Source organism: Athene noctua, chromosome 11 (assembly GCF_965140245.1).
Source record: "Athene noctua chromosome 11, bAthNoc1.hap1.1, whole genome shotgun sequence".
In the NCBI taxonomy this organism is placed as follows: domain Eukaryota; kingdom Metazoa; phylum Chordata; class Aves; order Strigiformes; family Strigidae; genus Athene; species Athene noctua.
In genome coordinates, this window is record NC_134047.1 from 15,742,710 (window position 1) to 15,770,452 (window position 27,743).

Here is a 27,743-nt window from a genome sequence, read left to right on the forward strand (position 1 = left end):
TGGGTTAGGCTGGGTTAGGATGGGCTGCGCTGGGTTAGGATGGGTTAGTCTGGGTTAGGATGGGTTAAAATGGGCTGGGCTGGGTTAGGCTGGGTTAGGCTGGGCTGGGTTAGGATGAGTTAGGATGGGTTAGGCTGGGTTAGGATGGGTTAGGATGGGCTGGGCTGGGTTAGGATGGGCTGGGCTGGGTTAGGCTGGGTTAGGATGGGCTGGGCAGACGAGCAGAGAAGCGGCCGCACCGTCGCGCGTTGCGCCCCCAGTGCGCGCGCCGGCGGCGGCGGCTCCGCCAGGTGGCGCCACACGCGGGGTCACGCCGCGAGGCCGCCGCCCCCTTCCCGCCCCGACGTTACACGGCCGCCGCGCGCGCGCCGGGCCCCGCCCACCGCCCGCACTTCCGCCCGGTAGGGGGCGTGGCCGGCGCCGTTCTCGCGAGAGCCGCGCGGCCCCCGCCCGCCCGCCCGCCAGCCCCGTCCTGCCCGCCCGGAGGTGGCGGCGGCCGCGCTGTGCTGCGCTGCCGGCGGCTCGGCCCGGCGCCGTTATGGCCTCCGACAGCGACACCGAGGAGTTCTACGATGCGCCCGAGGACGTGCACCTGGCGGGCGCCTCCCCTGCGCCGTGAGTCCGGCCGCCGCCCTGCCCTGCCCTGCCCTGCCCTCCCTCAGCGCGGCCCTGAGGGGAGGCGGCCGCCCCCGGCGGCCACGGCCTTTGGGGAGCTCCTGGGGGGGCGGGAATGGGGGTCTGCCCCGGCCCTGCGCCCCCCGCCTGAAAGCACGGCTCTCTGCGCCGCGGAGCGGGGTGCTCGGCCGTCCTGGCCGCGGGCAGGCGGGGTGCGCTCGGCCGTGGGTTGCTTGAGCGAGTGGCAAGCTTGAAAGTCAGGAGGATGCGAAGAAACGGAGCAGTGTTCGTTGTACTTTCGAAGGCTTGTGGGGATGGCAGTAGCCATTATCTTGATGAGATCGTATCTGCCTTCCTTGGGCAGGCAATACGTAGTTTTTAGAAAAGAAGTGCAGAGATGAGATCTGGACTGACAGACCTGATCGCTGAAATAGGATAAGTCACAGATTTTCTGAGGAAAAGGAAGGGGAGCGAGCTTCTTCAGCAACAGGCTAGCTGTTGCTGCGTATAAAACAACTTCTAGTGTGCTCTGTCATTTGTTTTTAACGGTGTTGCTTTGATGCTTCTTGTATTTAGCCAGTGTATGGTTCTGTGTTGCAAAGTTTTAACAGCATTTTATGATGTAGATTTGTAGTGCTGTTATCTCAAAACTATCTGTGTCACTGTGTTGTTGGTGTTAGCCAAATACACTCCCTCTTTTTAAATTGTAAATATCTGTTTCCGTAGTGTGTGATAAACACATTACGGCTTGTATCAGTTCTGTTTTTCATGTAGTCTGGACCAAACCTCTCCATTATTTGACCTTGCAGGATGAGGTTTCATGTGGCTTGTTCAAAGAGCAATAAGATATGGATTGCGGGATCCATCCATTTGAAGCTTTAATAATTGACTAAGGGCTTGTTTTAATCTGTGTGTCAGTGGTCACTGGATGCCTAGAACAAAGGAAAGACTAGATCTGTTCTCCTCACCCACATATCCTGTATCAGAGTTTTTCTGGACTTAGGTTTTTTATGTAGCCTGGTGAAAAGCACGTCTTGGCATACAGCTCTGCAAGATGCGGTAAGCGAAATTAATGGCACTTGTGCTGAAATGAGGTTTTGCTCCAACTGCTTACCTTGCTCTAGTTTGGTGATGCACTAGTGATCATCAAACTCTTCTATAGAAGAGTTGCTTTAACTCCAAGTAATTGAAAACAGCTGAAAACTAGAAACAGCAAGAACTATTCAATAAGTTAAAACAGCTGGAACTTGGTAGGCTGTAGGTGGAAGAGGGTGAAGGCATGGAATTTGTGTAGCTAGAAGCCATAGGTGGGAAGGGGGAGCCTGGCCTTTTGGTACAAGTGAGCCATTAAATCTGACCCAACTTCACATCCTACCTTTTATTTGATACATATAATGCTGTATATCCTGACTTTGCAGGTTTTCCCCACCTGTATATAAGCAGGGCTTGATATTATGAAGTCACTCACTAGAAATTAAAACGGAAGATGTTTTTCGTTTTTGTATTGCTCTTCCACAACCTGTAAGGATGCATCACTGACTCAAGTCAATAGAATTCTGTCAGCTTGAGGTGATCTCAGAGGGCTTAGATTGCAATACAGATACTGAATCTGTAACTCAGTCTGCTACTGAATCTGTTCTAACAATATGGAGAGTATTTTCTTTAAATAAGCTTTGAGATTTCTTAAGAACTCATTTCACATTTACATTGGACACTTCTTGGAAGCAGGCTTGTAGATTGTTGTTTTGGGACCCATGTATGTGTAATGACATTGAGTTGGGACCCACAAAAAAAAAACAAATCAAAACCTTCTTGTGGGAGGAAGGGCAACTGAAAACAAGTGCATATTGCCCTCTGCAGTTTGAGGCATTTCCTTGTGCATTGTGTTCTGATGATCAGCAAAAACACTTGGGAGTCCTTTTTGGCAGCATATGTTATAGCTAGTTTTTAGCAAAGTGGTGTAGGTATATTTGCCCTCATTAAAAATGCGGGGTTTGTAGCTTCCTCCCCCTTGCCCTGAGTCCAGTGTGGGGTAGTTTAATAACTGCTGATATAGAAATACTGACAGTAGTGACAACTGTTCATGTAAACTTACTGACTACTTTGTTATTTATTTATCAATTTTCTTGTGATGTGCAGGAGTGGAATTTTCAAGTTGGGTGTAAGCTTGCAATTCCTACTCTAAGTCAACAGGTACTGATGCTTAAGCCCCCCTCCCAATGAAAGCACCATATCTGCATTCTCAACTACATATATAACAGGTGCTCTTTAAGTATTAATTAGCAAAAATTACAAAACTTGTTACAAAATGTTTTTTTTCAGATAATGGACTGAGTTCGTTCTCCTGGTCTGATTTCTGTGAGGTGAAGCGTGCTTAAACCAGATGTTTGGAGACTATTGTATCCCCTCTGGCAAGGCCTTTATGCTTCACTTCTGCTGTAGATCTTGCCTTTTATGTATAATTTTACTTCTGGCAGGATGTGTGGAGAATGTCCATCTGTTAGATAAGTAGGTGTCAAATAATGTCTGTTTCTATATGTTTTTCTAGGCCCTAGAAGAAAGATTTAGGTGCCATTGTGGACTGTCAGTGTAGCCAGAGTGGAGAGAGAGAGAAGTAGCGTAACAGAAGATGCCCTTATTTAACCTCTGTCATTCTGCTTTCAAAAGTCTATAACCACAGAAGAGATTTAGAAAAACACCCTGAAATTGAGGCATGAACCGTCCCGTGAAGGAGGATGTCAGTTGTGAGAGAAGGAAAATATGAAGTAAGGCACACTTGTTCAGACACAGACATGTGACAGACCGTCCTATATTTTATTTATAAGAAAAGTGATCCATTCACTTTGAAATCAAGAACTGCCAGACCTAGTAGTTTGAACATCATATGCCTAACAGTAAGGGGGAAGTTTGTTCCAAGTGCTCTCGTATCCTAAAAATTGTCATGAGAAGCTAAACAAAAGGCACTGTATTCAAAAGATGTAGGTAATGAGAAATGTCCTCTGGTACCTTAGTTTAAATTCTTAAATTAAATGCAGTAGTACTATGTTTTTGAAGTTACTTTGATGCTTTTCTGAAGACTCTAGTTTTCTTCTGTGTAAGAAGCTAGATAATGTGAAGTTGTGCTCTGTTGACACATGGGACGTGCTAGTACAACTTTTTTGTTCGTGTGTATTTTAGCCAATGTGCAAAAGTGATCGTGGCAGCAAACAGATGGAGTGTGAAATGTTAGTTATGTTGCTGTAGTGACTTGCAGCACTGCAGACAAATTTCTGTGTTCCGAGTTAGCTGAAGTTCCCGAACGCTTTCCGAGAGCAGCCCAAGCAGTGCACTGCAGGTTTTGAAAGTGTGGACTGCCACAGGGAGCAACAGCAAGAGTAATTGTAGCTTCTAGGCCAGCCATAGGTTAGAGGGAAGAAAACATCCTGTGCCTCTGCAAGCAGAAGGACAGCAGTAAATACAATTACTAGGCTGATTGTTGAACCTGTATGTTCTGTACCATGGACTGCTGCTATATTTACACTTAAACCTCTTTCCATCTGCCTCTTAGCACACCTGCTTTGTAACAATGTACATCCTCCCAGCAAAACAGGTAGTGTGGTTCTGGGATTTGACCAAGGCCAGTCATTCACATAATTGTTTTTTTTTGTAGAGCTAAATGTTTTGTTTTCTGTCACAAAACTTACGTGAACCTTAGTTCGAATGGGACTTAGTTCAAATTAGTGGGAATGGCAGCTTCCTGTAGTCTGGTCGATGAATTTGACAGCGAATAAATACCAAAAATAAATTCTTCATAAGTTTATTTGACTTTCAGATTAATCAGGCATCTGATTATGTTTATGCAGGTGAAATGGGATTTTTCTTTGAATTTTATTTAATCTTTGGAGATAACCTTGAACCCCTCTCTGGTTAAACTGGTGTTACAGTGGTATCTAAGAAAACGTAGAAGTATTTTATGTGAAATGCAGTCTACAAGATCTATTGTTACCAATTTTTAAGCCCCACTATTTACTAAACAATCATACTAGATGATAAAATTAAGTTTTTTGCCTTATGTTTTCTGTGGTGCACGTCGATCTTCATGTTCTGCCTGATAACCCTGTAAAGCTACAGAACTTTAAAAGCAAAATCAGTATTTTATCATAAGATTGATCTTTGTATAAATATTTTCAGGCACTTTTGCTGCTATATATATTTTTTTAAAATGCAAGCATTTCAGATAGTGCATCCATAAAAACTAGTGGCCTTAAAGTAAAATTAGGAAGTGGAGAAAGCTGGTAACTTCACAAGGTTAGGAAGGCAAGACCATTCCAGAATACTGTTGAACTACAAGAGACTTCAGTTACCAAACTTACTGTGTGATTGACTTTGTCTTTATAGATGTAATAGTACATAAGCAGCAGCTAATCACAACTAAGGGAGAGATGATCCTTATAAAAAAGGAGTTCAAGTAATCTCAGGCGAGCCACTAAACTTATTTGGCTATACTGTAAACTGATTTAAAAGTGGTGTTATTGCCAAATGGTTGTGGAAGCTTTGCAGTGTTTTGAAAGCATGTAAGTTCAGAAGCTTCACCTTCACATAAGATGTGTATTTGTGCTGTATCAAGCTAGCAGCACTACTTTATGTTCTACACCTGCTAGCTCTGTAACCTTTATCACTTGAGCAGCTTTTTCCCAAGGTATTTGAGTTAAGTATGAGAGTGGGAAGTAACATCTGTTTTAGTTTCAGTGGAGATTTTCCACAAAACTACTTGGCTAAAGAAGTTTGAAAGGGTAGCAATGTCTTTTGAACTTCGTATTTTGCATTACCAAGTGGAGGAATGATTTGCTGGTACCAGAAGTCTCATGCTAATTGGTGAGAAGTGTCACAATAGGAAACTATAAAGTTATTTGCAGTTGAGGGCTTTCCATTTTATTTAGGCTATGAACTTGAAGCAGTGCCTTTTACAATAGGATTGTACCCCTTGCTGAAGCCTAGGCATTAATGTTGTAATTAGAAATATATTTCATTGTTAAAAGCATCTTGTGATGCTTTTAACTACACACATTTGAACTACACACGTTTCTGCCACTATTTCTAAAGAAATCCAGAAGTTGCTAGTGAAACTGAAAATGTTTTAGTAGCTAGAAATTCAGCACAGGCTGTGGCCTTTCCCAGCAATGTATTTTGAGAGACAAAACATGTTGTTTTTCAGGTCAAAATACCGATTACGCTCTTTTTTGCACATTGGTGTTATCACCTTATTAGGACGATTATGCCTTGAAACACTGTTACAGATATTGTGCATCTTAAGTGTTTAAGGTGTTAAAATTAGTTACAGATGATACCGTCTTTATATGCCAATCCACTGTACTTTCTTGTTTAACTCTGCTTTATAAATGTGATCTTTTTGTGATTGAATGCTTTCAGACAGTAAAGAGAAGAACTGAAATTCTTAAAAATGAAATGGAAATAGTTTTTGTTTTCAGAAGGTATTGTCCCTTGAAACCATCACTTTGGAGGCAGGAGGGGCAGATTAGACTGAGATCTCTGTATGTGTCTGTATTGCTTGGTACAAGATGATCCTCAAAGTTGTTGGGTGTCACTGACCTTGGTAGCCGGCTGGAGTGCTTGTACAACCCAGGTTGTGGTTCATTTGGTAGTACTTTTGAGGAAGTAATCTGTAACTTGCTCTCTGCTTGTGACTGACAATCTAATAGAATTAGAACAGCCCAGATTGGAAGGGGTCTTGGAAGATCACCTGGCCCAACCTTTCAACTTCTTTATATATATAAGATCCTGTAGTCAGAATAAGCAGTGTGACTCAATATTTAAATATCTTCTAGAATTCTGAAAACCTGTGGAAACTGTAAGTTCAGGATATAGCAAGAGTTGACTGTTTACTGATTGGATTGAGTGGTGACCTGAAGAGAAGTAATTAGTTGATACCATTCCCCTAAGATACCCTGTTCTTTCATGTAATTAGTGAAATGAGAGGTTATGTGTGATTGGATGCTCATGTGAATTCACTGTTTCAGAGTACGCATTTTGGAAAGTACAAAACTAATTCCCTCATGTTATAATGTAAATACTTATAGTATACATAGAAATGAGTATATATAGAGAAATAAAATATAATATAGTGTGTATATGTATAGAAATGAGACCTTATGTTTACTAGAGAGGCTGATGGACAGAGTGACTACAATAGTGTTGACTACAGATTAGGGTCCAGGCGCTTGATTTGCAAGCCACTAGAGCTGTTGTACTTCTGCCTTCTGAGAGTTTTGGTTTCTTTGTCCACTCTGCTCCCTGTATGTGCTAATTTTAAATTCTCTGTAATGCAAAATGTTTTTTAAATGTGTACTTGGAATAGCATCAGTTTATTAGAAAAGACTGATAGAAATATGGTTTCTAGAAGATTCTGCTGAGAAAATTTCTGGGACCGTAGAAGCCATGGATCAGTGTATTGTAGACAGTTGGGCATTTAACTCTGGAGCCTTAAATGTAAGGGAGTGGTACAAGAAGCATTCACTTTGTTGCTTGTCTGAAGTGTCAAGTGTACATTCACTGTAAAGGAAGACTTACTATAGACTGTTCAATATGAAGCTTACTGTCAGGGCATTTTTTTTTCCTTGAGCTCTACCTAAGTCTGCTTCTCTTTCTAACAGATCCCCGACAAAAGTTGGATCCCGTGTATTAAAGGTGAGTGTTTGTTTCTTAAAATCAATCACGTTTGTTGATGAACACAGTGTTGAGCATTTCTACCTGAAGCAGATGTGCTAGGGCAGCCCTGACATCCACACAGGCAGGAAATTACAGGCTTTCCTCATTGTAGGTAGCAATTGTTGTGCTCATGTCTCTTAAAGTTCCAATTTTACTTTTATTTAAGGTATGTTAACATGTCTTGAAGCTAATTTTATTCTAAAATGTATATGTTGAATTTTATTGAGCTCTACTTAATTACTAGACTACTCTTTCAAGTTATCTGTGAGTAGTAAGGAAGTCTCTGAAGCACTTGGTTTTTGGTCTCGATTTATATGAAATAGTTGACTTTGCTCTCTTTTGTCTTCAAAATAAGAAAAATCTTAGTGTTTGTACTTCAAAAGCCTCCTCTCTAGGTTATGTGAATATAAACCACTATATTTAGCTTCATGAGACAGCGTTGCCACTTCCCACGCAGGTAATTGGTATGCTGCATCTGTGCATAGTGACAGTGCTGCTGAGTCTGGCACACATTAAATAGGTGAGGAGTTGGAACCTTATACAAATAACACTCATTTCCTGCTCTCAGAAGGGCCAAAGGTGATCCTGTGCAACGCTTTTACATAGAGTAAAGAGGGCTTGACATCTTGTCTGCTAAGTGTTGGGAAATTATAGTGAAAATAGTGTTTCTGATTTGTCTGCAGCACTCTGAATCGATAATCTTTTTACACTGATACCATATCTTACAATATCTCTTACAGAACAGAGACTTATCACCTCTTTTGACTTTTGTTTAATGTCACTTTAATGATTACTACATGTGTAAGACTTTCAAGAAACGTTCCTCAATTATTCTAAATTCAGTGCAATCGAGAACTTTAAAACTAACTTTAAAGTCTTGACTGATTTATTGACTATGAAGTTCTGTATGTTGCTTATGGTTTTTTAAATTTTTTAAAGTGTTTTTCTAAGTCACTTGTTCAAAGTTAAGTTTTTGGAGGTGGGAAAAGTAGTTGCTTCTCTGCTTGATACCATATCAGTTCAGTGAATGGGTGACTAATGGTATAGTTTGTCTTGGAATGGGTAAGAAGTATTTCCTCAGTCCAGAGTTTAACAGGTGTGTGAGTTTAATGTAAACAAAATCAGAAATTAGTATGATGGGCTTCTCTAGACACTGATTACAGTTAAGTATTTAAGTCGTCATACCCTGGAAGATAGATTTTAGTGATAAAGCAAAGCAGAACTTGCATTTAGATTTTAAAAGCTTTGTGGAAGGAGGGAGAAAGAGTGGAGAGGGAGGAAGAATTTTTCTATAATTGCAGTTGTCTCTGCATAGTACGCCATCTCTTGAGGCCAGAACTCTCAAAAACGTATATTTACAGGAGTTGTGTTTTTCAAACATTATAATATGTTAATATGCTCTAAAGATTCTGCTTGACTGTTTAAAAAAAGTCTAAGGAGAAATTTCTTAGATATTTATGCTAAACAGTCACTCAATCTTGTCAATGTCCAAAGAAATATGAATTTTAAAATACCTAGTCTCCATATTAACAGGTATTTTGTGCATATCCAAATCTGTATAATCTGAATTCGATTAACAACCTCACAAAAATAGTTTATAATGGAGACAGCTAGCTTTAGGAGGCTTTAACATTGTGGGGAGACAGTTGGGGACTGCTGACCTCAACAGAAGAGCGTTTTGTATCTGTAGACAGAAAGGAGTAGGAGAACAGCAGTTCTGTATCTCAACTCAGTTGAGATGTGTTTGTTTTTCCTTAATGTTTTAAGATAGGTAACTTAATTCTTTGAGCTAGTTGTTAGGAGGTTTTTTTCTTTTGTGAGACAGATACAGGCTTTTATCTGTAGCTTTCGTCACCAGATAGACTGTGCAGGATGGTCAGCGGAACAAGTTGCACAGAGATGATGTGGAGTCTCCATACTTGGATATAGTCAAAACCTGACACATCTGAGCAACTTGTTCTAGTTGGCTCTGCTTTGAGGACTACAGGATCTCCACAGGTCCCTTCCAACCTCAAGGATTCTATCAGATTCCCCTTCAGATATTGCTAATATATATATACTCATAGGCAATGTGATCAATACTTCATGGAAAGCAGAAGGCATATAATGAAGTTCCAAATAGACCGTACTAAATGAGGTTAAAGCAGTATCCTTCCATGGATTAAACTACTTGCTTTTCTGAACTTGAGCTTTTTTTCAGGAATTGATGAGTATGTTCACTCACAACTAGAATATTTTCAGTCCCTTTTTAAGACTTCATATAGAATATCCATACCTAACATGCCCAAAGTGTCATCTAATTCTACTATTCCTACGGCTGCCTATCCTGAGTGTAACTTTTTTCTGTAATTAAATAGGATTTAAAACTATTACAAAGATTTACTACATTAATTTGGCACATGAGACTGCACATCTTAAATATAAGTCTTAAATTGCAAGCTGATTTCACATCATTAGTATAATATCCTGGTAGTGTTGATTATACATATATAAAGAATAAATAGTATACTCAGCTTTGAATATTCATGCAGTCTTTCATACAGATGTTCTGAAAATGTTCATGGTTTTTGTTTCAATCCAGTCAGTTTGTTCTGGTGCACTTTATTTAGATTTTGGAAGGGTCTGCATGAAGGTAACTGGTAGCAAAATTAGACAATTTGCACTAGACATAAATCTAAAATGTAAGATTCTGTGTTAGAAACTCAGAGGAATATTTGTGACCACTTGATAGATCTGCCTGACTTAACCCAGAAATTTCTAAAAAGCTTTGCTATATGTAGTGATAATACAGTTCTTGCATCCTTTTCCACAACCTGATAAATAACAAAATATTTTAATATGGATTTTCCTTGCTGCAGATTATTAATTGTTTGTATTTCTCTAAACTTCACACTACCTTCAATTTTATTTTAGTAAGGTTGGAAACTCTTTAAAGATAACTGTCTTTTTTGTTCAGTAGTGTGCAGGCTTTCTGTGTGGTGGTGTGAAATACTCTTTATGTGTACTGTGCGTGACTGTTTAAACATCTGTCTGACAGCAGCAATGTCTGAAAATGTAGCAGAATTCTTGTCCTTTATGCTATTTAATTTGTTATAGCTATGTTTTTATTAGATTATCTGACTCAAGGACTTACTACCATCATCTTATAGTATCTACCATCTTTTTTCCGTAGGATATGGACAGCAAGCTACACAAAGCTGGAAATGAAACCTTTGTACAAGAAATGAAACAAGATGATTCCAAAGAGGTTAGTTAATTACCGCTTTACACTTCCAGTGTCACACTAGAAATATTAAATAATCTAATAATCAGCGTTCATCCTGAAACTAGCATAGGTTAGAATCTGTTGTTAATGTTAGTAAGAGTGTCCGTCTAAAGGGTAAATATCTAAGTGTTCCAAAAACACATTTAGGATGTACCAGTCTTGAATTATTTGTGCAGTTTACAGAATCATATTTAGCAGTGCATGCGAACTCTGAAGAGTGAACAGCTTTTGTTTCCTTACTTCCTCTCAAAGTGTATTAAAGAGGAATGGAAATCAGTCACTTTGTTTTATTTTTCAGTTATGTCTATTTCTGCATCTAGGTCTCCAGAATTTTTAAACGAAATATATTTTGTATACCAAGCAACTCTTTCAGTAGAAGAGTTCTTGTGGGTGTTGTACAGATTGACTGGTAAATGTACCCTAGAAATGCCTGCTATTTAACAGTAGAATGGTTTTGGGTTTGTTTTTTAGATTATTGACAGTATTATAGAAGAAAGCCAGAAGGCACAACTGGATGATGATTCTTTAGCCTCCAGAGAAAAAGAACTGACTGTTCCATCTTCAGATGCAAATGCTTGGATTTCTGGAGCAGGTATTATTAGTGGTATTCCAGAAGTATTAGCTACTAAAATATCATTACAAGAAGACTCTAGAGAACCGGTGTGTGAGAGTATGTGTAAGGACACTGAATCGGAGTCAGGGAAGCTTTTGTTTACTTCTGAGCAACAGGAAACTCATAAACTAACAAAAGTAACAAACGCAACTGACCATAAAATGGATGAAACTGAAGCACAAGAAGAAATGTCAAAAAATGAGGACATAACTGACAGGAAAGAGGCAAATACTTTAGAACAAGTGGCTTCAGATTTATCTACCAAAGACCTTTCTGCAACAGAAGAAATGCCTCCAGCAAAACCGCCGAGGCAGCTTACTGTAGAACCTGATATAGTTGCTAGCACAAAGAAGCCTGTCCCAGCACGGCCGCCACCTCCAACAAATGTTCCTCCTCCGAGACCACCACCACCTGCACGGCCAGCTCCACCACCTCGGAAGAAGAAGAGTGAACTGGATTTTGAAGTACAAAAACCTGTTTTAGAAGGCAAGTATTCTATTTTAGATGGGTTTAGTTATCTATATGGCTACTATTTTTGTGTTTTGAGTGAAGAATCATTCAGTCTTGTGATTTTTAGTTTAGTTGACATGTAAATGAGGGAAAAAAATTCTTCAACATCTTGGCTACTTACAGTGGAGAAATACGCTTCTGCATTACAAGAGTTCCTAATTCATAGACTTTCTTGTAAACTAACACTTCCTACCAAAATAGCTACTTCTGTAGCAAGGAGAAGTTGCCTCATCAATACAGAAACTAAAAAAAGTTACACACTTCAAATAAAATGTGTGCAATCTGTATTTGCATAGAAATACAAGTCAAGATGTAGACTGAGATCTCATGAAAATGAGTAATCCCAGGTTACTAGGGAAATGACTAAAAAAAAAATTCTTAATAAAGCTTAAGAGGACTAGGCGTGAAATCGTGCCTGTGCCTCCAACTATATATGAAATATATAATTGGTAAGGCAGATTTGGTGGCAGTTGATGTTTAAAAAAAAAAAAAATCAAACTTGTCAGAAAGGGTGTTCAGGAGTGTAGCTATGATGATAGGATTCTAACAATCTGTAGCCTATCTATGTCAAGTGTTATGCTGCTCATTCTAATATGGATCTCTTTCCAGTTTCTCGAGAGAACTTCACAGCTGGTGGTCTTTTAACTCCAAGTACAGTGACAGAGGGCATGCCTAAAGATTCTCAGCCTTCTTTGGATTTGGCAAGTGCAACTAGTGGAGATAAAATAGTCACTGCACAGGTATAAGGAAACAGTTATAAGTTCAATAACTAACATTTTCTGTTACTTTAGTGTTACAGTAGAGATAATGTATTCTGTGTCTGCAAAATTTCAGGAAAATGGGAAAGCAGCTGATGGCCAAACAACAAATGAAGTACTTGGACCACAAAGACCCAGGTCTAATTCTGGAAGAGAGCTCACAGATGAGGTATTAATGACTGTGGTCTGCACACAGTACATTCTTGTGCTTGCTTTCCGGTCTGTTGAATGGAGTAGTCACACATCACTCCTTATGCTCTGAACCACTACATGCTGTGACCAGGGATGCAGATAGGAGTGATGGCATGCTAGCTTTGTCTGCATAAGCACTTTGTGGTCCCTGAGCTGTATGTGGTATTAGTGTTTGAAAGTGTGAGCTGTAGTAGATCTGAAATGCTGCGAGTTTGTGTTTGTCACTGCAATCACATTACAAGATTTCAGTGTGAGGGAATACCAGCAAACTTGGCATTTCATCATGGATCTAAAAGGGGAAGGAGTCAGCAATAGGAGAATGATTTTTTCCTAACATTAAAAAATATTTTTGTCAGTTAATAACTTCCATTAATCCTGATTATGTTATGAGGCTGCTGCCAGTTTTTGTTGTGTTTATCTGTGTATAGCTTTTTAACTATTGTTGAACAGATGGAGTGTCTCAAACACATACAAAAAGACCTTTTTCTTTGTGTAGTGCTAGTTAGGTCTGAATGCTTTTTCTCTGTAGGTAAAGGTTGTCTTTGACTAAGTCTAAACTACCACTTTTAGAATATCTGAAAAGGGAAGACTTCAGTGTCTTTTAATTACATAATATGTTTGATATTAACATGGAAAGTGTCAGGCTGTGGCTGATGTCTCTATAGCTGCATTTCTGATTTATGAAATTGAAGCTTGTGATGACATGTAGTTGTTCATTTGTGTATAGTGGTTGATAATGTTTTTGCTAACACACTAAAGGCAATTTTAACTTAGACTTTGTAAAATTATAGCAATCTACAGAATTTCCCATTAAGATAAATAATCTGTAAGATCAGGTGATTTTTATTTTGCTCTAGCTTTTGGAATCAAATCAAGTCAAGTCATCTTGATTTCACATCTTTCTTTTTCCATAGGAAATTCTAGCAAGTGTCATGATAAAAAACCTTGATACAGGTGAAGAAATACCCCTGAGTTTGGCAGAAGAAAAGTTGCCAACAGGCATTAATCCCCTAACTTTGCATATCATGAGGAGAACTAAAGAATACGTCAGGTATGAATGATGATAGCTTTCAGCTCTTCATGATACTGTTGCTCTCATAGTTTTTACATGCATGGAGGCTGCTCTTATGCAAGTAAAGAGAGTCCCAATCCATCTGTGTCTGACTAATTTGAGTGTTAATTCCTAGTTGTCTATGAGCTAGGTTGTTTAGTGAATTCTTTTAAACTAACTAAATGTTGATGATATTGATGGAACTCGACAGGTGAGTATGTCTGAAAATCCAGCTGAACTGCGGTTAGCACTTGATGTGATAAATGTTGTAATTTCTGTACTGAATTTAATTCAGTTTATGTTCAAGTACTATATGTTGTTCATGCTGCTACCTCCTGTAGCTTTTTCAGTGTTTAATTTGTAGACTTCGGTAGTCTGAAGATCTGTCAGTGTCATTATAGTTGACTACTTGGAGGTTTTCCTGTTCTCAACAGAGCTTTAGGCCCTTCTAATGTTTAAAACTGAGTCTGTTTGTAAACTTCGATAGAAAGTTAGTTTAATCTTTATTAAGATAGTTTCTTAATGATCAGGAAATCATGTCAGTCTTGATGAATTTTTTCAAAGGCCTAGATTTATGTGAATTCATATATTGATTTTTAGGTTTTCTGCATTGCTGTATTATTGAAAAAACTCACTTCTGTAGAACTGTCCTCTTCTGTGTACAAGCTTGTTTCAGAATTAGCCACTTAATTATTTGTTCTATGAAAAGCAAGGTATGATAACAAGGTGGCACGTCACTAGTTCCTAGTAGTGTAATGTATTTTGTCTGCTCTTAGCTTTCAAGGCGTCACAATAAGCTTAAGTTGAAAATGTGTGGAAGGGAGTAATGTATCTTTGGCATCTGGAGAGTGTATAGTTCTAGTATCAAAATGCCTAAGAATTGAAAGGTCTGTTTTATTTTCATGTCCATGTTTTTCCAATGTGTTACATAAAGGGATAAAGATGGATCCTAAAATGCAGATCTTACTTTACTAATGTTCCATTCAATTTAGATTCATTATGATTTTGTATTAAACAATCACTTTTGTATTTCCTAGTAATGATGCAGCACAGTCTGATGATGAAGACAAAATGCAGACCCAGCAAACTGATTCTGATGGAGGGAGGTTAAAACAAAAAACGTAAGATGCTGTTTCATGTCCCTACAAAGAAAAGACAGGTTTTGTTTTTCTAAGCTGAAGCTTCCCTTTTAACTTCTGAAGAAGTTAACTTTAAGTACAAATGATACCTGAATTTACGTAAGCCCATAGCTCTGTAGCTGAACTGAAGATTACATGACTGCTGGCAAATTAAATGCTTATTTTAAGAAGCAGTAATGGAAAGAGTTAATATTGTATTTCAAATCAAAACTACTAATTCATAATAGTAAAAAAAAATTTGCCAGTGTTACGTGTTGAAAGAGTGCCCTTGCTTTTTAAGGACCCAGCTGAAAAAGTTCCTTGGCAAATCTGTAAAGCGAGCAAAGCACCTCGCTGAAGAGTATGGTGAACGTGCTGTAAATAAAGTTAAGAGTGTTCGAGACGAAGGTGAGTGACACTGATTTTTTTTTTTTGTATATATATATATAGTTTTTAATAGGATAGTCTGTTTATCCTTGAGCTTCTAGGAGTCAAAGTGGCTGAGAGACGCATACTGCTGTGTTCTACCACTATGCAGTTCATAATGGGGCTTTTTAGGGTTAAAGCTTGTAGCTTGGTAGGAATTTTGAAACTTGCAGGTTACAAGAATAAATTCTTTCAAAGTGGTAGTTGAGACCTTTTCAGATAAACCAGTTGAATACTGTAATTTTTATTGTGCTATTAGAAAGCTGTCTGGATATCAAAATGTAAACTTTTTTTTGAAAGTTATTCCAGCAAAGGTGCAAGTGGAGACTGTCTTCATTACCTTAATAAAATCAAATTGTTCTCTGACAACCAGTGCCACCATTAGAAATCTCCTATAGCTTGAGCTCCTGTTAGAAGATTTCCCAGCTGCAACTGGGTCATCCCCTTCTTGTTTCATTAGTGTTTCTTTCAGACAGAAGGCTAGTTCTGCAGTAAGCCAGTCTAACCACAGCCTGAGAGAAGTGCCAGAGAACTGCTGCACTTCAGCATCTTGTGTTGCCACTGCCTATTTGCACCAGCTCTTTTGCAATTCTTACACTTCGTGGGCATATCACCAGGCTATTTCAGCGTATTCAGTAAGAAGAAACCAATACAATAATTTTCAGCACACACTAAACTGACAGAAATCGCATAGTGCAGGATCTGCTGAATGCAATACCCAGTGTAAAGAAAGGGGCAGAACAAGAATGGAAAGCAGTTCTTACTTTGTTCTGTGTTTGGATTCGTTGCAGCCTAAAATTAGTGTAGGTATATTTTTAGACCTTGATGCAACAGTACTCTTCTTTTAAGATATTAAAATTGCCTGTAAAAATTTGCTAATTCAAGACTAATCTGCTACCAAAAAGTATTGGCAAAGGCTTACTAATAGATTAAATGTGTGCTGTGGTATGTACTGCTGAATTTGTGTTCCTCTTAGTCTTCCATACAGATCAAGATGATCCCTCTTCCAGTGATGATGAAGGAATGCCATATACAAGACCAGTTAAGTTCAAAGCAGCACATGGCTTCAAGGGACCTTATGATTTTGAACAAATTAAAGTTGTTCAGGATCTCAGTGGAGAGCATATGGTAGGTCTTAAATTTCATCTGTGGTTTTGCTGAATCTGTTCAACCTGAGAATCAACTTTTTAGTTTCATCTACTTGGTGACCTCCAGAAATGACTGTCAGCTTTGTTCTTCTTGAAGAGCAATTTCATTCTGGAAAAAAATATTCTGGCAAGAAATAAAAATTTGGCTGGTTTGATCAGATCTTCAGGAAAAAAAAAAAAGTCTGTAGATAGTCAGGCTTCAGGGATTTTCCAGAGCTTTTCCTTGAAGAGTTTTTGAATCTAGTGGTATTTGGCTTCTTGGTTCCTGCAGTTACTAATCTAAGCTGAGTTAGGCGATGTTCCACTACCAGAACTGAGCACAGAGCAGCAAGGTTGACCTACTCAGCAGTAAATAAACTAATCTGCCTATTAAGGTACGAACACAAGTACTAAACAGAAATACTAGATAGGTTCTGGAGGCAAAAGTGGGGAGAGATTAATGGGGTATGTAGATCAGAATGATAAGAAGGGAAGAAACTGGGATATGATATTTGCAGACATGCCTGTGGAGAATGAGGCAGAAAAACTACCTATTCATCACTGTTGGAAGTGTGCATGCTTCCCTGCAGAGTCTGAAATACCTTCTAGTATTCCTGACTTCCCAGATTCTTCTGCTGACAGCAGCTGTCTGACAACAGTTGAAGCAGTCCCCCATTTTAAGTATTAGGCTAGGGATAATGACCTACAGCAATCCGTTTGGTGACCAGTGATTTCAAGGTTGTCATCCACAACTGAAGTTTCCAGTCCTACTGGTAATCCATCTGTGTTAGTTTCTGTCATGCCAGTATTTGACTTCTTAAAACCTAGGAAATTTCCCAAAAATATCCTGAGAGGACACTGGGTTGGTGGAGTCAAATGCCTAATAGCTGTTCATTAAATAACAGGAGGAAATGGAATACTGCATGTCTGGCACTGTTTTATTGACTACTGACACTTCAGACTTTGCAGTGGAGAAGGAATCTTCACTCTTCACAGGCTTTGCAAAATCCTCACATCAATTCTGAATTTAACAAATATGCGTAGTACTCAGTTGCCAGAATTGATGTGACCAAGCACAATTTCTACTTAAAAAAACAAAGCTTGTTCTACGTTCAAGTGCAGATACAAATACTTGTCTGTTCTACAAATCAAATAGGTTGTAAGTCACTCGGAGCCGTGGCTGGCTGACTGTTGCTAACCATGTCAGTTTTATGGAGAATGCTGTGGTAGCGCTGAGCTGCCTTAACTTCTGTCCTGCAGTAATCTGCCCTGTGGGCTGTTTCTTTCAAACTGTTTTTGCAAGTATGTTGCACAATCCATCAGTCTTAACAATTACTTTTCAGTGTTTTGATCTCCAGTTTATTTTAGTTGTAGCGTTTTGTATATGTCTTAATTCTTGTCAGTTGACATTGAAAGGCTTTTTGGTATGGAAAAGGCACTTTACATAACTTAAACAATGATCTCTTTATTTTGACAGGGTGCTGTTTGGACAATGAAATTTTCTCACTGTGGTCGATTACTTGCATCTGCAGGACAGGACAACGTAGTAAGAATATGGGTTTTAAAGAATGCTTTTGACTATTTCAATAACATGCGAATGAAGTACAACACAGAAGGTATCTTTCTATACATCATAGGGCTCTAAAACACTAGAAATTCTAGTTACTTGGGAACTTAGAGTTGATTGTGGTGTTTTTGTGTGTGTTCTAGGCCGTGTCTCTCCCTCCCCATCTCAAGAGAGTTTGAATTCTTCGAAGTCTGATACTGATGCAGGGGTACGTACACTAGATATTGGGAAGGGAAGAGGTGAGGAAGTTGCATTGTTCTGTAATGCCAGATCTTCATTGTTGCTTTATCCAAACACACATTAAAGAGTTCTCGGCTTGCGTCTTTGGGACATAGACAAACTGTCTTACCAATAGACATCTTCAGTGAAATACTGTTATCCCATGTGTGTGTGGTGCAAGCAAGTTCGTACGTCACTAAACTTGTAATGCATTACAAAATCTGCGTAGCTTTACTGTGGCCTTCTGCCAGAGTAGATTTTGGAGTGAAATGGTAAAGGGGAAAAAACCTACACTGTAGAATTTCCTGTCTTAGTGTTTTGCCTTGGAGCATTACTTATGGTTAACATCTGACTTGATGTCTTTTCTTCAGAAAAGACAAACTGAACAATGGGATACTCACAAGCCTAATAAAACCTGACATGTTTAAATTTTTCACATCTGTGTAGAATAAAATGGAACATGACTGACAAAAAGTGTTAAGACACTCTTACTTGTAGAGCGTTCAGATACTTAAGCTTGCCATTAAAATTAATGTGTTTAATTTTTTTTCTATTTTTGGTTTCCAGTAGTGTAAGAAACATGACAAAATCAGGGTTTAATCAAGGATTTTAGCAGAAGTATTACTTAATATGCTCTGTTTTGGCAGGGGGGAGGCGGGGGGCAGTAATCTTTCCTTGTCTTAAGTGAATAGGCTTGCTTAGCCACACACACAGGGATGTTGTCCTGAGTGATTTTTTTCTGGAGAGCTTTTGTATAGGAACTTCTAGGGGTTTATTGATTTTGCACCTGTTCATTCTGAAAGGATCTTTTATTAGGAATTTATCATTCTTGATGTGCACTAGAAACATGAAAACTTTAACTCACAGTTTATATTCTAAATTGGAATGCAGTTTTCAGTGTTTATATACTTTGTTCCAAAAGCTTATCTTCAGATGTTTGCTTAAATTGCTGTCGAGCTTATCCCATTGACTAAAAGCTGGATGGAAGATGTAGAGCTGCTTAATTTTGGAATTTCAGGATGATGTTTCAGAGCTCATTGTACTTGAAATTTAATTTGGTGGTTTATTAGTGCACTGTTGTTTATTTTAAAGTCATAAGAGTTCTTCAATTTGTTATTGATCCTGTAGTTTTTGTGAGTAGTAATTGTTAATTTTTTCCAGCTAACATTTTTGTAACGTAGCTATACATTTTTCTGATAGATTTGCAGTGGAGTTGATGAAGACCCAGATGATAAAAATGCCCCATTTCGTCAACGACCATTTTGTAAATACAAAGGGCATACAGCAGATCTTCTTGATCTTTCCTGGTCTAAAGTAAGGCACCTTAATGCAGATTGTACAGTTCTCCTGTGTTTTCATTGTTTTCTTTTGTCAGTTGTCATTGGAACCATACATCTAAATATGAAACCATCGCTGAAATTAAGAGAAAAGCTTTGTAGAGACAACACTTATTCCAGCTGAAATAGTTGAGACAGAATGAGCAAACTTCTTGGGTTTGTCTAATTAAAAGTTATCTTAAAAAATAAAATCAAGCTAGTAACAATTACAGTTGGGTATTCAATATTGAAGTTAAATTTAGAGTGGAAGGATTTTGCGCTGAGCTGTGTGATTTCTTGTTTATGGTGTTACAACTTGTCTTCAGTATGCTTTGCTGTTTTTATGCAAAGTGTACGGATTCTAAAGTTGCTGAATTATATACATATATCTGATGCACAAGGTAATTTTCCAATTTTAACTTTCAAAATGTTTCACAGAAAGGTTATTCAGTTAAATCTCCACATTAGAATACAGTTAAAATGTTCAGACCACAGTCTGGCTGAAGGATTTTAGGCAGGAGAGATTCTCACTCCTTCTCTGAAGCCTGTTACGCTGTTTTTTCTCTGAATACTTTAACTACTTAGAAGTATTTATTTCAATTGAGATTATTCCAGAAAATTTTCTGTAGCTGAGCATCAGTGTACCGGTCTTAAGGAAAGCACCAATCCATAATGATAATTTGGATAAAACATATTATTTGAAAGGATAAAATCTTGAGTTTCACGGGAACAGAGAAATTGGTAAGGCTTACCAGTCAGATTGCCTCTGTATTTTCTGTTACTTTTGTGTCTTAATAACCATGGAATTCTCTTCTTTCACAGAATTACTTCTTGCTTTCTTCTTCCATGGACAAAACTGTCAGGTTATGGCACATATCACGAAGAGAATGTCTTTGCTGTTTCCAGCATATAGACTTTGTCACTGCTATAGCATTCCATCCAAGGGTAAGTGTAATTGCCCTCCTCTAGAGAGGCAGAATTTGAAATTACAGAAGTCCTCCCCCTTTATTTTCAATTTTAAAAAAAAAGAGTTTGTGCACTTTAAAAATCTAGATGATATTCCGGAACTTTAAGTGTTCATCTTCACTAAACTTCACCAGGAGTGTCCATGTGTTTTAACCATTTCTAGGCGTGATGTGGGAAGTGAATTGGCCATTGACTATAACACCACAGCTGGTATAGTTTTGAGTAACTTTGTGAAAAGTCAGAATTTCCAATGAGGGATGTTGTGATTAAATATTAGTTGGAAAAAAAAAATCATAATGAAATTGAACAGATTGTCCAGAGACCACAGAATCCTTGGGGAGGTTTAAAACTTGACAGAATGTAATCTTCTACAGCCTCATCAAGCTGTTGAGGCTTGCCCTTGCTATGAGCAGGGGAGGTGGGCCAGAGACCTCCAAAGATCCCTTCCAGCCTATCTTATGATTTATAAAAAAGTACTGTAATAAAGCTTCCTAATCTTAATAAAACTCAAGCAGAGGAAAAGCATTTTTCAGTGTTTCCTGAACATACACAACTGGTAGATGTATCAGGAACTCTGAAAGGATTTTTCAGCTCCTGACAGGGTTAGTGTTTTTCTAACTTACGTTGAGAGAGCAAAAAGTAACTGCAGTAACAGTGAACAGTTTTTTACCTTGAGGTACGTGCACTGCATGTGTGTAATTTTGTCAAAAAATTTTTAAGAAATTGAACTCCATTTACCAGTAATTTTAACATTGTCTTTTCAGCCTTCTTAAATTATAATCAACTAATCTGAGCGCTCTTATTTGGGAGGTTCTGGAGAGAAACTGTTTGGAAATGGAGCAGGAAGGTTTTAAGGAAATCAGGGCGTACTCATAGCACAAGTGGAGATTAATGTAATGTGTCCTCTCAGGATGACAGATACTTCTTAAGTGGTTCATTGGATGGGAAACTCCGACTCTGGAACATTCCTGACAAAAAGGTGGCATTATGGAATGAAGTAGATGGGCAGACAAAATTAATTACAGCTGCCAACTTCTGCCAGAATGGCAAATACGCTGTCATAGGCACATACGATGGAAGATGCATCTTCTATGACACGGAGGTAAAAACTTTTTCAGACTGTGTTTTTTTTTCATGCTAAATAACAAGCATTTAAAAGTCACACTTGTTTAAATATCAAGAAACAAACCTATTGGAAATTGAAGCAAAATAAAGTTTTTACACAATTACTTCAAATCAGGATACATTTTAATATCTTTTCAGCACTTGAAGTACCATACACAAATACATGTGCGTTCTACCAGAGGCCGAAATAGAGTTGGAAGAAAAATTACTGGCATTGAACCCTTGCCTGGAGAAAATAAGGTACTGTGTTTCAGTGCAAATTTGACTCAATACTGGAGTCTGATATTTATATCTAATGCTTAGTAACTTTGTGCTAAGTCTTGTTCGTAGTCGCTGACTTAAATCAGAAGTCTTTTAACACTATGAAAATGAACACTACTCTTTGCTGACTTAGACTAATGCAATACTAAATAGTGGTAAAATAGAAACTTTTTTTAAAATAACGTTATGCTCTGATTAATGTAAAGGTGAGAAAATGCTTACAGATGGCTTTTCAGTGAAAACTTCGGCATAACTAGCATCTCAAATTTAATATTCATTTGAAAATGTACTGCATAGAGAAGCTGAGAAAACGCTGAAGCATCAGAAGCTGTTATCTAAACAAGTGTATTCTGTTCTTCTAGAATCAGTCCTTTTGTTTAGCTTCAGTCTACATTGTGAAAGGGTCAAATTCTCATCAAGCAGAGAACATGCTGTTGAATATTAAAGTTGTAATCCAGAGTTGGAGAGTTTCTCACTTGTATATAAAGTTTCAGGGGTGATATGGGGTCAACAGCTGGCTCTACTAGAGTAGCAAATCACTAGCTGTTATCACCTATATTGTACTCCTATGACACAAATAACTTAATTCCAGAGGCATGCAGAAGATTCAGAAATCAATAGTACCTTTGGGTTTGCATCAGATACTGTGTGTTAGCATGTTAGATAATGTAATAAAACAACTCAGCATGAATTCTTTGGAAAACAAATAGGAAGTTCTGTAATCTGATGGTGATGATGTCCCAAGAGTTGGCCCAACTTTGTGGCATAAATGATAGATAACTAGGGGTCAGTATTTGACTGCTACTCTGCCATACCCTTTTCCTAGCATCATCTTGAGACTTACTACTAACCTACAGTCTGTTCCACTTCTAAGGTACCATAAAAGGGCTAATGAGCTGAATGCCCTTATGCATTTTGACAACCCGTTAATAGACTTCTCTATTTCTTATAAGTACATTTAAGCTTCTGATCTGAAAAATGTGAAAAGAAAGCAAAATCTCATCAACCAAGAAGAGCCCAGTTTGTTTTTATAGCAGATAATGGCCACTGATCTGTGCTTCACAATTGGTAGGTGATGACTCTCCAGAAATTTACCTCATTAGAATAGCTGTCCTGCTATATTGTTGTGGAATGTGTTCCAAAATATCCTTTGCAAATTGGTGACTGTTCTTTAGGCGCACATTTTACTTCAGTAAAGAGCAGCTGTTCTGGTTCAGACAAGTTATAATGATCTTGACAGTGAAGTGTTCTGTTCATTGACAGTAGATGAGAGAGAAAAATGTCATTGTCCTGAATCTTGTTGTGCTTCTTTGGGCCTATTCTTTGCCTGTGTCACTTTTTTTAATCAAAAGAACTGGAATTCTGACTGTTTGAATGAACTTTATTGCTCCTTCTTGGGCATGCTAATGATTTCCTAAATTTTATTTTTCTTTACTCTAGATACTAGTGACATCAAACGATTCCAGAATCAGATTGTATGACCTAAGAGATCTGTCTTTATCTATGAAATACAAAGGATATGTCAACAGCAGCAGCCAAATCAAAGCCAGCTTTAGGTAAGACAGTATTGTAACAATGGAGTTGTTGTTAGATTTGGAAAATGCTGTGGCTAAAGTACAGAGACTTTTGTTTAAAGAATCTCTTTACCTTGGCATGAAGCTGAAATGTCACTTGGCTTGGAATACAAACGTAACTAAAGGCTCTGGTCAGGAATGACAAAGCTAGTAGTAATGTCTATTACTATTGCTGTAAATGCAGCAACTGCTGGAACTGGTGGGGCTGAGACACCACAACTTTCTCTCTTCCATTATAAATAGATTTTATTTCCTTAATTTTGTCAGGTATTGTTGCAGATGTGTTGGTCACCCAACTGCTGCCCAAGGCTCTTGGTGACTGCCTGTGTATCATCACTGTCAGGAAACAACCTGCAAATCTGAATTGGAATTCTTTTTTCCTCTTTCTCTGTGCTGGCCTAAGATGCTTTTCTGAGTATTTTACTGTGACTGTTGTGGAAATACTGGTTTTTAAAGTAGTAAAAGAGAGTGAGTAGAGGGAGAAGAGTATTTGTTCTATTCCCTCTAAGTTTTGCAGAAGCCAAAAGGGGAAAGTGTTTGGGTATCTGTTAAACCTGAATGTTTGAGCAGAGAAGGGCAGTAGTGCTTAAGGAATAATGCTAAACTTAATCTTGTCAGCTGTTGGTCTTTGAAAACATCTTTAAGGCTGACCCAGTATTTCACAGAACGGCTGAGACTTGAAGGGACCTCTGCGGGTCATCATGTCCAGCCACCCTTCTCAAGATGACTTTCCCAGATTAAGTCATCTCTATTTACAGGGCTGTAGCATAGTTAGAGTTTAGATATCTGACATACTCATGCAGTAGGTAAATTAAAAGTAGATACCTGAGTTGGATTTGCAGGGACTGTTTTGTCTCTGCCAGTGTGCATTATACAGTCATCTGGCTACAATCTTGTTGAATACCTTTCATCTTCCACCTGTGTGGGCTTTTTTGCCCATGGTTTTGTTGTAAACGATTCCTGTTACAGTATGATGTTTGCACAGGTTCCAGACTCAAACAGATGCAAATTACACTTGAAGACTATGCCATTTTCTTGTTGCTGAATATAGTTGTTAGACTAACCCTTCTCTGTCAGAAACTGCAGGAAAACAGCTTGTGTGCTGTTCATGAGAACTGTCTTTTCTACTAGAGGAAGAGCATCAGGAAGTTTGCATGCGCATTCATTTAAGGACTGGGTGGTTTTTTTGAGCTGCATTCACTAACATAAAGGATTTGTTCGAATTGTGAATTTAGCCAGATTGTACTTGTAAACCTGCAAGTCATCTGGAGAGCTACTGTAATGGTTGCTTGAAGAGCTAAGAAAATTAATGTTTTTCCTTCTTTGAATCTTTAGCCATGACTTTACCTACATTGTAAGTGGTTCAGAAGATAAATATGTTTATATTTGGAGTACATACCATGACTTGAGCAAGTTTACATCTGTAAGAAGAGACCGCAATGACTTCTGGGAAGGCATTAAAGGTAAAAATCAAATTTTGATCTCTTTTTTTTTTCAAAGCCCACATGATTTCAAAAATTAAATATTTTTATTTTCTAGTTTTTATTTGCTCATCAGTGCTATTCATTTAGTTTGAACAAATAGTTAGCAAGATGCATTGCGATTGGTGGATTTTCAGTAAGTGAGCTGTCAGAAAACCTTGTCCACAGGAAACTCTCTACAGATTGGGTTGGCAAGAGACAGAGTAGCTAAGAGTTTCTCCAGTGTCAGTGAGAGATTGAATGTATCTAAGAGAGTGTATGAACTGAATGTATGTCAGAGAATGAATATAATGTTTTTGCTGGAAGAACTTGATTGTGTAAGTGTAGAAATCAAAATAATTATCAATCCTTAGATCCTGTATGGAAAAGTGACTTTGAAAACAAATGCAAACTTTTTTCCTTTCATAGCAGGATTTAAAACCAAACCAACAAAAACCCCCCACCTCTCATCTCCACACACAGTTGTTCGGGGAATGTTTGGCCATGTTTATATCAAATGTTTTGGAGCAATTGCTGGTTGCTTTTGGGCACTTACAGGAACTTCTGAGATTCCCTAATCTTATAAAACAGTGACAATTTTTCCTTGAATGATGAGCTTATCTGGTGCCACTAGCACTGAGATTCTTGGATATTTACTGAAATTTATGCCCGCTGTTCTTGTAAAATTAACAATTCCTTGAAACAAGGTAATCAAAATTGGATTGTCTTTCTGAAGCACACAATGCAGTGGTCACATCTGCGATTTTTGCTCCGAATCCTGGTCTGATGGTGGCACTGGAAACTTCTGAAAAGCAAGAAGCTGAAAGTAAGGGAGAAGACTGTGAAACATCAGATACCATACCCTCTGGTAGGTGTTTTAAGATGAGCTCTGCTTGATACCATGATACAAGGAGGAAAAGATTATGAAGAATATTTTTGATTTGGGAGGGGGGTTTCTTGAGAAGAAAAGTCCTTGCATTTGCATGGCTATATATTCCTACCTTAGCAGTTGAACATTTTGGCAGCTGTTGCATTCTTGAAACCTGAGAGTATGTGAAGTGAGGGGCATAGTTCTTATGCTATGTATTTTAGGATCATTCTTTTTACACTTGAGCCATTAGGGGGTAGGGCTGTACCAAACATATAATGAAAAAGTCCCCTTCCTAGAAATGCAGATGTTTCTTGAAATATTGGCTAGATAATAGGAATATGATAGAGGAAGAAGGGTGTCACAGTGATAACTTACCTTTAAATGAGAGCTTGATTTTTATGTTTTTTTTAATGAACTAACAGTTTATTCTCTTTCCTTATTAAGGGGCTTTGAAGACGGATCACACAGAGGTGCTTTTATCGGCTGACTTTACTGGAGCAATCAAAGTCTTCATTAACAAAAAGAAATATGTATCTTAGTTGGTTTGCAACTGACAGCATAAAGCTATGGTACTGTGGGATTAAAATTCCATAAATAATGCAGGCAAAAGCAAAGTATCTAATATAATAATGTTACAGGCTGATTTATTTTTAAATCTTTATTTTTAAGGCTACTCAAATATTGGATCCTTGGAAAGCAATGTCTACCTATTAACACCTGGGCTTGTAGAATAGAAAGGAATGTGTAAGAATAATCCTGCCAAACATTAGACTCTAAACTTTCTATGAACAGTTGTTTTGCAATGTAATTGTGAACCTGCACAGGTTTCTGCACGAAAATGTATTCACACATGTGTGTGCCTTTTGGTTACATGCACTAATTTGAACATATATCAAAAGGATTTTAGTGGTGCTTGTGGCCACTAGATGTCAGGAATGGGGATGGGAAGGGAAGGCTGGAGGTATCGCTGGAAAAATGCTGAATAATCTAGTCTGATCTTTGCACAAAATACTATTTGAGAAAGGTCTTGAATTTGTAGTAGCTATTGTTCAGAATTTTAAGTCATGCAAGTTTTTGATGGGTCAGCAACCATGTGTAAATGTTTTTATAAATTTCTCAACTTCAGGACGTGAAAATTTTTTTGTTGTCTTTCAATTGTTGTGGACTTTAGATTCCTTTCTTATATAATTTTTTGCACACTGGAGCACAATACTTGTGTAAAGAATTCTCTCATTCCTTGTTCACGGGCACCAGGATATATTCACCTTCCAGATAAAATTAAGCTGCATTAGAAACTTCCTATATTTTACAACTATGTAAAATAAACTGTTTACATTTTTTAAGCATTGTAGCTTAAAGTTTTAAGTTGTTCTTGTTTGTTTAGTGCCACCGAACTTCAAAAGTCTTTGTAAATATTCATAGAAAACACCTATGAAATAACATTCTGGGCATCATAACCCATGAAATGTTATTGATGGTCAAGTGTTTCAGAGAACAAATGTATCATTAAACTTGGTCACACACTTGGAAATTGTTGCTTCTTTTCCATTTTGATTCAAAAATTTGCCTTTTGTCTAAGTAGTGTCTAAATAGATCTTTCACTGATCTTGCATGCACTTGTTAACTTTTGAGTTCTATTTTTCCTGATCTTGTCACTTTGACAGTTTACTTTCTGAAGTAATGGGGAATGGAGTACTCCAACTGGATATTAAGCAGAATTAAGAGTAGTTATATGTTAGTTTAGTGTGAGGAGGAGACTTCAGAAGTATGTAAAGAATCCTCTCTTTCCTATTAGTGGAAGGCATGGAAAAGCAGGAAGAAAGTCTCACTCTTCCTGTAATTCTTTTTTACTCAGGTGAATTTGACAATGATTTTTGTGTAAAATGGTCTTGAACAAGATAGACTGTTTCAAGCGGTATATCATCAGGCAAAATAAATACAAAAATGGCACACACTGTATAAAATTCTTTTTAGTTGTCACACTTGGAGTCAGTTTGACTCTTG

At 38.0% G+C, this 27,743-nt stretch overlaps 1 protein-coding gene across 1 annotated transcript; it reads left to right on the plus strand.

Annotated features, from left to right (window-relative positions):
- The first annotated feature begins 459 nt into the window (after window positions 1–459).
- WDR44 (WD repeat domain 44) lies at window positions 460–27,270 on the plus strand. The gene is made up of 20 exons (XM_074915417.1): window positions 460–615; window positions 7,266–7,299; window positions 10,493–10,567; window positions 11,057–11,684; window positions 12,318–12,448; window positions 12,543–12,635; window positions 13,573–13,709; window positions 14,747–14,830; window positions 15,129–15,235; window positions 16,230–16,381; window positions 17,858–17,996; window positions 18,091–18,155; window positions 19,367–19,480; window positions 20,305–20,427; window positions 21,359–21,550; window positions 21,712–21,813; window positions 23,275–23,390; window positions 24,744–24,871; window positions 25,605–25,736; window positions 26,184–27,270. The coding sequence occupies exons 1-20, from the start codon at window positions 539–541 to the stop codon at window positions 26,276–26,278; spliced, it is 2,724 nt and encodes a 907-aa protein (XP_074771518.1). The 5' UTR covers window positions 460–538; the 3' UTR covers window positions 26,279–27,270.
- Window positions 27,271–27,743: the final 473 nt, after the last annotated feature.

Coding starts and splice junctions, on each gene's coding strand:
- WDR44 (XM_074915417.1), top strand. CDS start 539: ATGGCCTCCGACAGCGACACCGAGGAGTTCTACGATGCGCCCGAGGAC. Junction 17,997..18,090: donor AATGAAGTACAACACAGAAG/GTATCTTTCTAT, acceptor TGTGTGTTCTAG/GCCGTGTCTCTCCCTCCCCA. Junction 20,428..21,358: donor CTATAGCATTCCATCCAAGG/GTAAGTGTAATT, acceptor GTGTCCTCTCAG/GATGACAGATACTTCTTAAG.